A 12,623-nucleotide genomic window follows, 5' to 3' on the forward strand; every position below is an offset into this window, starting at 1 on the left:
CAGTACATCCTTTAACACAATCTGAGAAATCAAATGGGGGAGGGCGGGAATTTTATGTGAGGAAAAACTAGGAGCAGAAAGCAAAATGAAAGTGGCCCTTAAGGAAAGAAAGAAATGGAGGGAGCAAAATATGAAGCAAATCAATGATCTGAATGCATGAGTAAGTAAATAAATCTGCATTAGGGTATTACTGAATCTGTACATGAGAAAAAAAGGAAAACGGTACCATTAAAGAGAAAAAAAGAAGAAAGCTAAATGCTTGCATAGTATGAAATGTTATGGAAATTCACCTGGTGTCCCCACTTTCAATAACTTAAATGAATATCACTTAAAACATCACACAGATTAAAGACATCTGTATATATTTCAGATTTCAATATTAATGCCAAAAATACATAGTATGATTTTACATAGGATTTATGCTACATTAGAACACTAAAGACAAACATCACTTGAGTATTAAATGAAACATTAAATATTAAATAACTGAAAAATAAAATAAAAAGTGTAAACACTAAACTAACTTGGGAATTTGCTATTGCAACACATCCAATGAAGTGGTTTTAAACAGTACAAAAAGATTAGATTTAAGTATGTTTCCAGTCTACTTGGAATACACAAAGCTCATTCCAGAAACCTTTTAAAAACTGGTCCAGGATCACATAAGAACCTTCTCTCTCTTGAGCGCTATTTTCATTCCTTTACAGACTTAACTTTATACTGTCATCTCTACTGATCTTCACTTGCAAGGAGTAATCAACAGTAAAACGAATACTTTAGTTTGCCATTGTTTGCTAGCATCTTGGTGAAAACTGAGGATTTGTTGGAGATTCAGTGTAAGATTTGAGTTCATATGCAGCGCCGCTATCAACTTCCATGGATTTCCGAGAGAATAGGAGCCTTACATCTCTGTGGAGGTAGATCTTTCCAGATTTAGAACTCTGGAACCTGAAAAGATACAAATATCTGTATTACCTAAAACAAAAGAGCCATCTTTAAATATTATTGAATTAAATGCATTCCTTTAAGAGATTACGGCCAAAAAACATTTGAACATAGAAAATTACGCAGCTAAAATGGAAGAAGAAATAACCACCTCACATTTTCCATTCTACTTTGTTTCCTTTGGCATTTAAAGGCTCTGTTCCTAAGCACCAATGCAGTGTACAGCTTTGGAAGTGGCATGGAATAGTTGAAGTTCACACTGCCATTACGTACATTGGCGATTAAAGTTCTCGGCAATCTCGAAAGGCAAAAAGTGCTCTTCAGTGAGCACTCCCAAAAATGCCCAACGGGTGGCCTAAGCATACACAAAAGGGAAGGTTCAAATATCAACAAAGGCATGGATACTTATCAAAGATATATTTCAGTGCTAGCTATCATACAGACAGATTTCATTGCTCTCTTTATGAATGTACCAGCAAGAAGTTTACTACAGCTTTGTACCACACGCCAAATTTCAGTCCCACTCGAGAAGCAGTAGGTACGCAGGTCTCTGCAGGCAGACAGAAACAAGTTTTCCACACAGAAATACGGAGCTATTTCAAAGAGACTATAGTTCACTGGCCCAATCACCAAAGTAAAAAGTGGCCAATTTCTGGGCCCATTTATCTTTTATGCTGTGGCTAAACAGCTTAATTCATGACCTCCAAACCTGCCAGGAATGTGCCAGTTCCACTTTCCCTGAGATTTAACAACTATAGATAGAGACCGACCAGATCTGCACTTCAGAGAACTGTATTCTATAGTCTTCATCTGGCACAACTCCTTAATTTCCTTCCCTCAACCAGGAAAGGCAGGAGAGCCTAAGGAGCCTTGCTTACTTATTGCAACTGAATGTCACTATCACTATGCCACCGTAAGGGAGAAAACCTATTGCTACTGTAATAGAAATAGAAACAGAAAAGCTATTGCTATTGTAATGACAAAATTATACCATTACAAATGCTGAGAGCGCAGTGCACACTTCTTATCACAGGCCTTACGATTTGCACTGATTTTTAATAAGCATTTACTCATTGACCCCACTGAAGCAAAAGTAGTATCTCTAGAATAAACCTAGCCATAATCAGACTGAAATTCTGAGAGGCAGGAGAAAGACAGACAACTACTGAAGATCATAAAATCATAGAATGTGTTGGGTTGGAAGGGACATTTAAAGGCCATCTAGTCCAACCCCCCTGCAGTAAGCAGGGACATCTTCAACTAGATCAGGTTGCTCAGAGCCTCATCCAGCCTGGCCTTGAATGTCTCCAGGGATGGGGCCTCCACCACCTCTCTGGGCAACCTGTGCCAGTGTCTCGCCACCCTCATTGTAAAGAACTTCTTCCTAATGTCTAATCTAAACCTACCCTGCTCTAGTTTAAAACCATGGCGCCTCGTCCTATCACTATGTGCCCTTGCAAACAGCCCCTCCACAGCTTTCTTATAGGCCCCCTTCGGGTACTGGAAGGGGCTCTACGGTCTCCCTGGAGCCTTCTCTTCTCCAGGCTGAACAACCCCAGCTCTCTCAGCCTGAAGATCCATGAAGGTTTCATCCTCTGGGGCAGGCAGGTTGTAGAAACAGATTCTGTGCCACCGTTTTGTTCAGACCAGTGATGCAGAATAGCCTGTAGTCACCCCCACAGCCAAAGGAAAATTATGCTCTCCTAGATACAGCCGTCAAGGACATTAAAACTGTGGGGGGGTCCAGCAGAACACTCCTACTGGCCTCCACAGAGCTCCCATCCATCACTACTTATTTGCTTGGTGCTGTCAGTGTGAAAGCCCTTTACCTGGTAGGCAAAGGGGAAGAGATTCTTTCTTCAGAGAAGATTCTGGAGGCGAGCACAAGAAGGAAGAGTGAAAGAGGCAAGGGACAAGCCGAACACCACAAACAGTTAATTCAGCATGTAGCTCATTAGACATTTTAAAATGAAAAATTCCATTGAAAGATCTCTTGCAGCAAAAGTACGATTGAAGTTAATTCATATAGAAGAGAGAGATCTAGTTTTTAAAGCATCATCATAAAGTAGAGCTCAATTCCCATTTTACACATAGATCTATCACAAAATAATTAGCAAGGTCTATTTTTAAACTTCTCAAGCTTACTATTTTCCATTAGTGAGAATCCTGCAAGACACTCTTTGCCTAGTAAATAACGCTTCCCTGTAATGTGGCTTTTCTGAGCAAGACACTTCACAAAGATTGAAGGAGGATGAGTAGGGCACAGCAGCAGAGTTTGGGGAATTCTTCTCATCTCTGCTTCCATCACCTAATTTTTTTCTTTCAGAAATGTTTATCATAGTAACTGACATTTAGAAATGTTGCTTTTCATACATGGAAATACATTGGAATAGTCAAGAGACGGCCATTACATCCACCCTTGTGGGGTGGTGATGGAGTCGTCTGCATGGGACTGGCTCCAGAACTGTGGCAGCTCCAGTAGTTTTGTGTAAAGGAATCAAGAAAAATGCAACAGAGGTCTCTGACAGATGGTTTCCTAGGAACAATATCAATAGACAAATACAGGAAGGCTTAAACACACAAATATCAGATGAGGTAGAAAGTCTGGCAGAAGAAAAAAAAGTGATAAGCATTACTGAAGAAATGACAAATACGAGCACAAAAATATATATTTTATTGGACATCAAAATTCACAAAGAACAGAGTAAGCCACAGAAACAGGATATAGCAGGATGATCACAAAAACATATGTAGCAAGGTATGTTTTACAAGTGGAAAAGACTATACTTACAGACTTTATAGATTGTGTTAAAATCATTAGGACAAGGATACAAATTTCAAGATTAGGAAAAATGCTGAGAGATCAGAAAGATCAAAAAGCAACTAGTGAATCAGTAATCGCAGGTATCTTCAGCTTCCACCAATAAACGTATCATATGCCACATTAGGAAAATATTTTTTTTTAAAAAAGTTTCTCAACAGCTTGAGGAATCACTACTTTTAACTACCAGTTTCAAGCTTACCCTCTACCTAGCCTTCACTAACAACCCCTCTTTAGCTGGTAAGTAACAACAATTATGCTCCATGCAATTAAAAGAGGCAGTATGTCAGTAGTAAAGCTGTTGACCAAGCTTTGAAAACTTGAAAAACGCTGAGCTGTGGGCAGGTTAACTGTTTAATTGCCTTTTATAGGGGTGCCAGAATGTGACCTAGAAAGGGCTGATGGTCATCACCCTCCCAACACCGGGCAGAAAGGAGGCGTGAGCAGAGCTGGACTCACAGCTCGTATGCTCCTGTAGATTTAATTACAATGCAAAAAAAAAAATCACTGCTTCACACGCAACAACAAATTTATCCCCAAAGCATCTTCATGGAATGACTTAAACTGCAGGTGCAACGCTTGAGTTTCTTATAGTGAATAAAGCTCTGCCGTCCGTGCAAGCTACATTTCACGTCTGTAGCTGTGGGTACAAATACAGTCTAATGGCATATTGAATGGTATCTCCAACGTACAAAACTGCACGCAGAAGCTGCATACACAATAAATCTGACACTTCACAAGAGCGTTGTAGAAAATCTGGCTGCCAATGTTAAGTTCCAGACCTATGCAAGCATTTTTGCTGAATTACCACTTGAAAAGAAGCTTTCATAATGTGAGTGCTGACAACTGTGATTAAGGCCTCGCAAGCAGATGCGACCACAATGCAGCTTACTGCTGGTGACTTCATTTGTTTTTTTGAGCAAAATTTCAACATGTGAGCTTAAGATGCTTGTTTTCAACAACTACTGCAACTAAAACCGAAAGGCTGTTCTAAGCCAACTTGAGTGACAAAGAAAACAATACTTTAATTTTTTTAGGTTTGTATATAAGTTTTCAGTAAAACGTGTTTGAGGAAACATTTCTGCTTTTGTAAATGAAGTTTAAAAACAAACTTACATATGAATTATTATACTACTAAGGCATTTTAAGCTCTCCTAATTAAAATCCATCTTTAGTAAAGAAGGCTACTAGATTGACAACTGGGTCTTTCTTTTGTAAAATCTAAAGTACTCTGTATAATAAACCACCAAGACAGATCAACATAAACGGCTGTAATATTTCGAGGTGTTTTGCAGCTCTTCCATCATGAGAAAGGACCCACTGTTTGGGTTCATCTCTGAAGAAAAAAAACTTCTGGCATACTCTGCAGATACTCACTTTCCAAAGTAAGCAGCTAAGCATCATAATTTTCAGACAGTTTGTTTTTCCAGCCATAAATGGATGCATTTCCAATTACACATTATAAATCCATAAGTGGATCCCCACCAGAGGTCTGAAAGCTGAGCTAAACTGCACAGGTATTTCAAAACTAGGAGCATCAGAACCTCTACATTTCTGTCTCTCAGCAGGTATCAGAAACAGGAAACTCATGAAAGAAGACTTCTAGCTATAAAAGACTGAGAAGAAAACAGGTTTGCCTTCAAATAAAAGTAATTATTGCGTTGATCTAAAAAAAAAAATTTACAAACTAAATTAAAGCAGAAACTGAAAGGGGGGACAAGTCTGCTGCTCTTCATGCCTGTGCGCCAGAGCGGGTTGGCCACAGATTTTTGCCTACCTCGAGCTGATGCCTGTCCCCAGTTCCTCTGCATCAGTTAGATCAACACTGCAAGCAAATAGAGCCTTTTATTTGGGCTACACACTCTTTTTCAGAATTTACCCCGCAAGAAAATTTTTAGAAGGTGCTTAAGTTAGACATGGCAAGTTACTGTGGCCTGAAAGGATGACTTTCAATCCAGGCTAAAATTCAGAATGAAAACACAGTTCAACAGCCTCATCGTGATGCTATTTTCACACTCCAGTAAACCAACACATTTTTTTTTTATCACTGTCAACTTTCATTTAACAGGAAAGCTTGGCCTGGAATCACTGCCATAGACAAAGTTGTGTTTCAAAAGTTTGCCGGGTAGAAATCAATGCCACTGAATAGGGAAAAGAATATGTATCAGAAGTAATTCTACAACAGGTTAGAGAAGGAAGTGCAGGAGATTTGATTCTGTTCTGCTTGCTCGCTTCAGAATGTCAGCTGCCGTTGGGTTTGCATGGGCTGCAATGAAAGCACTGGGTCTGCACGGATGTTGGTTCGTTTACTACAACAATGCGGGCAAAAGTCTGCAAACTGCAGAAGGACAGAGTATCCACCATTCCTCCTGTTTCAAAGTGCAGTCTCCAGAACATCCCCAGAGCAGCAGCAGAGTACCTGGTTTCAGGCAGTGCTTTGTAAATCATTTAAGGAAGATTGTGTGAATGTTTTTATAAAGTGAAAGGCATTATCAGTGGTATTGCATGATGAAACAGGTATTTACATTTTTACCATTAAACACTATATTTTTAGGAGTAACTCAGAACGCTTTTCACGTTACAAGCTATTCTGGTGAAGAGGCACGTTTGTACGACACTGGGCACCACCTCTACATTGATCCTTAGTTTTGGCTTTTGCCAATGTAACATCCACACTATTTCCTGTAACCTCAAAAAAAGTAAATTGATCCAGCCAGAACTAAATCTTGCTAAGAACAGAATTAAGCTTTACAAGGCTATACAACATACTTCAATGCCAAGAAAGAACTTTATATTTTAACTTTGTTTCTCCCAAGCAGAATCCTAATTATTTATTAGCTTTTCCTCCTCTACTGTCTAGCTTAAAGAAAGAAATCATGAGATAAATTTTGGCAGGTACTCGTTTTTTGTGTTTTTGTTTGTGTGGGGTTTTTTTAAGTCCGAGGAGCTTACCTCAGATGTATGAGGTAGCGTAGTAGCCTTTCTTCAGTCTGTTGACTATTTTCTTTATTGACAGTTCTCTTGATTTCTCGTCTCACAGGAACAGAAAAAGTTCTTTGCCGTAGGAATGTTTGATGATTAGCTGGCATTTCTCTCAAGTCATAGATCACCACAAACATCTTCACCACAGTTTTGTTAGGGTTAAATAAGGTCTGAAAAGACAAAGAGTTCAATACAATACTCTTTAGAGATGACAAATTAAAAAAAAAAAAACAAACAAAACAACAACCCAACCAAAAACCAAAACAAACTCCACCTGCCAAAATAAAATAGTCACCATCCTCGATGCACTTTGTTCTGGTGCCATACAGAAACGTTTAGGTAAAAACGTGCAGTTTTTCTGTTTTTCAACACTTCAGCTACTAGCAATTCCCATTTTTAAATATAATACTAAACACAACCTAATCTGAATGAGACACTGGTATATGACTACTATCAATTTGCTAACCTGCATCCCCATTTTTGTTCATTTTTCCAGTCAGCTTTTTGTCTGCACTGTTTCCTAGACACGATACGCTCCCAGGAAGCACAGTGGCGGGCTCCACTTTTAAACCTGAAATCACCAATGCGTTACCTACCCTGGACTGGGTTCTAAAATGAAAGAGGCAGACTGTTCGTTCTAAGCAATGGCTGTGATTTACTTTCTGGTTTTATTACAAAAAATAGGTGGTGTTAAGATGTTACAAAATTTACATACAACTGAGTATTTAATCTTAATCCCTTTAGAAGGATTTCAGAATTTGGACTGTGGCCTAATTACTTCTACATTACTTCTTCAAAGCCACAGCATCTGTTCTGTATCTTCAGTAACTAATTTTAAGTCTCTTCACAGCACAGATGGGTTCAAAGGTTGGGAGCATTTTTTGTCCCACAAATTACACATAGATTTCTACTTTGAATAACTACAGTACCTACAGAGATGCACATTTCCACTGCTAGCTTCATGCTCATCTCCAATAACCTCATCTCCTCTGCATGACTTTCTTGACATTACTGGTTACAAGGCACCCTTATCTGCTGAGTACGTACCACTTGTATTGTTCCTGAAGGCGGTACCCGATAACCCCTTTTACCAAGGGACTCTAAAGTAATTACACCCTAGGAAAAAAAACAAGACAGACACACATTTAGTTCACAGGGAGAGATACAGACAAATCAAAATATTCAATTCATGTAATTGTATTTATTTGAAAAAACAATCAGGAATGTATAAAAACTAAAAATAGGGAAGGCAATGCATTTAAGAGGCAGTTAGAAATCAACAGCAGGGTCCTGACAGATACTTTGGCAGATCCTTGTTCCTCCTGAAACAAGATCCAGGTTTCCACATCTTCCAACCAGCAGTCATGGAGCTATGGCGAAATAGAGCTTTCTTTTCAAAATGGCTTGTAAGTCAGAATGGAAGATTTGCGTCTTCCTTTCCATTTTTATATCACCTACAATTGCACCAATAATACTCCAAATCTCACAGAACTGATTTCTGCTTTTCAAAGGCAGCAGATGCACTTCATCTTCCATTCTAACCCAAACTTTAGCAATGACGACATCTGCTTTTGTACCAGCTGGGATCTGCAGGGCCCCCACGTCCCCCACAGGGCTGTAACACTGCTGAGGCCACCCTCAGGGTGCTGCCCTAGAGCACACGTTTGATTAACCCGCCCAGCACAACTGTTGGACCCCACTGCACTGGGCTTAACAAAAAAAAAAAAACGCAAACAACAACAACAAAAAAGAACCCAAAGCAGGGAAACTAGCTATGCAAACAGAAAACAATGTTTCTGATGATGGAGGCACTCCACAAAGGTTGTATTAATCCTGGGAGACTCAGCCATAATAGCATGTTTAGAGCATGTGGAAAAGCCTGAAACAATGAAACCCAGCTAGGAAAATAAGCAATGCTGCTTTAACCATTTGAGGAAAATCAGAATCCCTCCACCTCCTGGAAAATCATGTGCAATAATCCAGAAAGTTGAAAGCAAAATAGATACTTCTTTGTAGTGGTTAAGAGAAGACATATACAAGTTTAAACTCTATTACTCAAACTTAACTTACAAAGCCATTTCATTTTATGAATACTTTTAAAAAACAGAAGGTCAGAAATATGGTTAGGTGCTATGAATTTAAAATCTAAACATTGGGATAATTAGATGTTCAATTACATGTTTAAACAGACTACTTACCATATTTTTGACAGAAATACATATATGAAACCCTCTAAAAATTAGATGTCACCCAAGTAACACTGAGGTTCCTTAACAGGTGTTCAGAACAAATCTAGCTGCCTGATTCAATGCCAGCATACAAGACAACTTTTGCTTTTTACAAGGAAACACTTTTAGACATCCAAAAACCATGCTGTCATTGCAGAAATGTGGAACAGAATTAGCACACGGATACCGAGAACACAAATTCCGTGTCGGTGCGAACATCAGCAAACCGTGCAGCTTGTGAGAGTGCCGCCTGTCACACTAGCTCAGATGGTATTTACTCTAAAAGAATGGGCTGAATAACTTCTGAGTTTAAGGTCTCCACCAGCAATTGTACCTTGGCCTGCACTTAAGCCACTTGCTGGCAGAGAGGTTAGTTGCCCAGGCAGCTGCTTGTTGGGACAACAAAATGTATCCCATTAAGTCCAGCCATTGCCTCACTGCCTATTTTAAGTTAGATGGATAAAAAGAGATGGTGGGATTTGACCACTCCAATGTGGAGGGAGACAAATATGTTCAATATCCCAAGATGAGAGTAGTTGGATGGTGGGGCAGAGCAATGGGAGCAAAGCACTAGTTAGGGAAAGGACGAAGGGACAGGAGAACACCACCACAAGCAGCTGAAAATAACCCAGGTCCCTGCAAATCCCTACTTCCTGAACCCTCTACTCACCGAGCTCTTGTTCTTCACCTCCACCGATCGGAATTTATTTAAAATAAATCCAAGCACACACTTACCATGTAAGGAGAGGGCGCGTTATCATCTGAAACGCTGTAGAACGACACTTCAACTGGCAGAGTCATGTGCGTGGGACAAAAGACTCCACTTGCTCCCACTTCTGCTGTGAAACCCTCCACCACGCCCAGCGGGTCTAGGCGAAAATTCAGGACAGACTCCTGACAAACAAAAACACATACAGCTTAGGTTGGGAATGCCTCAAATAAAACATAGCAAAACTAAGCAGTAAAAAGGGAAACGAGTTTATGTAGGAACTTGGGTCTTTCATAAGGCGACCTGCCAAAAATCAACACTGAGGCAAAAATTATGATGAAGAGTGGAACACTCAGCAAGATGATAGTGGTTTAAGAGAAAGCGTCATCCAAATCCAGTCTCCATCCTACTGAAACTGGTGCAAAAGCCCCCAGAGAATTTTATTGCAGCAGCATCTATGCATGATTTTCCTTGATATATACTATCTGAAAAAAAAATAATAATCTAGAATCTGTAACTTTCCTCAACATATTCACTCCATATTTCACAAATATGGAGTACGATACAACCCATTAACACACTAGCTATTAGTTGTTGCTATTTGATATGCTACATGAAGTGAAAAGCTGGAGGCTACACTACAAGTATGTTCTATTTACTACACTGATTTAACACAGCTTTTGTGACATATTAAGTAGATTTTAAGAGTGAAAATGTAAATTCTTTTTTCTATGTAAATGCATTATAAATGTGAACAATTATGGGTTGTTAAATCTCATCTAAGCCAACAGAACACCTCCTAACTTTACGACAGTGGGAAATAAAAGTTACAAGCAACTCATTGTATCTGAATCTCTGAGACAGAAGACGTCTGGGACATAAAATATGTGCCTCTACAGCTGGAAATTAAAACAAATTTTATTCAACGTAATTATGAACTTTTACACTGTAATCAGGCTGGAATTATTCACAGTAATGTACTTTTAAAAGCAGTACAGAAGAATACCAAAAATACCACAAGAATTCTAGAGAATATGCAATACCTCAAAGTTTCCCAGAAGGCTGAGACTTGTTACTGGTGGAGCGCTAGAACTTAGAAATGGTTTCCCATGGCTCTCTGGATCACTGTCTCTGTTTATACATTGTTGTGGGCTATTAAAAAAAAAAAAAAGACAGAATAAATATAAAGGATAAACACATTTGCTTTTGTCTTCTGGGTATAAACAGCTCTAGAAAGAATCATTTACTTACTGTATTACAAAATGTTGTCCTAAAGAAGTAAGAGTTGAACATTGCTTTTTAATACGTCAGCAAAACATTTTCTAGTTAACTGAAAAAGTACTTTCACAAGTTTTACATTACAAGGGATAAAGACAATAAAAATTTAGGTTGTTCATTAACTCCATTAGCAGGAACCAAAGTATCAGATTATTTTCTCTTGTATGCAGATATTTTTGTCTCATATTCTGAGGTTTGCAACATCAAACTACCATACTAAAAGCTGTTTATGTTACATGTATTAATGTATAAAACGTCATGGTCAGTCCCTTTTAAAAGTTAAGTTCTCTGAACAAGTGAAGGCAAAATGCTTAACCCGTTCATCACTAAGAACAAAACATAACACAAAAATAACACAGATTTGAAGAAAAATCAACAATTAGTATCTTCTCTGTTTGAAAAGGCAAGTGTATCTTACGGCATACCTACCCCTGCATGGGACAGAGCTTGTCCCGGCAGCAGCTCCAGAGCCACGCTAACCTGGAGACCCCTGGGGTACCTCGGCTCCAAGCCTTATTTCAAAATAAGGATTATTTTGAAAGGCACACATTTTTTGTCTTTGCCAACATGCTTCGTTGTTGCATACAGGTGTGTATGCATACAGGCATTATGTCTCCCCCAAAATTCTTAACATTTCTGGTAAATAAAACACACCTTCTTGCAGACAGACATTTCAACTGCAGCAGTGATGAATCCAGATCAAAGCACCCAGACTGTGTTTTTCTTTGAGGAACCTCAAGAGGGAAAGAAGATGCTAATTTGAAAACTGTACCTCTAGTAAGGACAATTTTGCCAAGTAAGCACAAATTTGCCAAGAATTTTCATGACATTACAAAATTACAAAACAGAGTAGAAGAGAGTAATTCCTATACGTTCTAAACTTAGTGAAGAAAATTCTAAAATTATAAATGACAAGACCATAAATTCTGATTAACGGGAAGTACTTAAATAAAGACTCATTCAAGAGACTGATGTCTCTTCGGAATGCTACAGAACATTAGTAATAAACAGGCTATAAAAATTCCCATCTAAGTGCCCTAAAAATATTGACAGCGTTTAGAAGCACTGAAGAATAAAACATATCACATGTTGATTACAGAACATCACTACTTCAGTAGCTTTAATTGGGGCTGCCTTTTTCTTTAGAACTCCCCAACAACCTACCAAGAACGGTAACGCTTCCCCAATGCCTTTCTGTCTTATCACAGCAGCTTGGTATCACTTAGTCATTCAATGACATCCCTGATCGCTGAAGAATATATGGTACAAACTGTTCACAGAAACAAAAGCTTTGGAATAATAGGCAATCAGGTATTAATAACTCACACAAAAACTTCAAAATGACAAAATATGTTAGCTTACACTTAAAACACTAATCTTCAAAATGCTTGCTTTTGTGCTCCAAAATAGCACCAAAGCAACCTTTTTGCCACTGAATTTTCTAATGTCACCTTTTGTTAATCTTGATAGGATCTCAATAACTACCTCTAATATTTTCTTTTCCAGAATTATTGTTCAACTTCATTTGAGTGTTAACTCTCAAATTTCCACTTGCAAGAGTATTCACTCTGACACTGGAAGTAAACACACATACTTCACCTAGGTAATCTGTCAAATTTTCTACCATACACAGATATTAAAAGAACAAAATACTTCTTTT

At 38.6% G+C, this 12,623-nt stretch overlaps 1 protein-coding gene across 4 annotated transcripts in view; it reads right to left on the reverse strand.

Moving 5' to 3' along the window:
* Positions 1-345: 345 nt before the first annotated feature.
* The window catches only part of ATOSA (atos homolog A), a 50,205-nt gene continuing 37,927 nt past the window's right edge, over positions 346-12,623 (reverse strand). For 3 of the 4 annotated variants that reach the window (XM_074602001.1, XM_074602000.1, XM_074602002.1), the window contains 6 exons: positions 11,618-11,697; positions 10,729-10,837; positions 9,712-9,870; positions 7,796-7,864; positions 6,719-6,918; positions 346-948 (listed from right to left, as the gene is read on the reverse strand). In XM_074602001.1, coding sequence (XP_074458102.1) covers positions 795-948; positions 6,719-6,918; positions 7,796-7,864; positions 9,712-9,870; positions 10,729-10,837; positions 11,618-11,697 — 771 coding nt within the window. In that variant the 3' untranslated portion in view covers positions 346-794. Of the gene's footprint in view, positions 949-6,718; positions 6,919-7,795; positions 7,865-9,711; positions 9,871-10,728; positions 10,838-11,392; positions 11,476-11,617; positions 11,698-12,623 lie in introns of all 4 variants that reach the window. The other variant, XR_012589213.1, reaches the window with a different exon arrangement.

The sequence above is a fragment of the Larus michahellis genome, chromosome 9 (genome assembly GCF_964199755.1).
Source record: "Larus michahellis chromosome 9, bLarMic1.1, whole genome shotgun sequence".
Taxonomy (NCBI): domain Eukaryota; kingdom Metazoa; phylum Chordata; class Aves; order Charadriiformes; family Laridae; genus Larus; species Larus michahellis.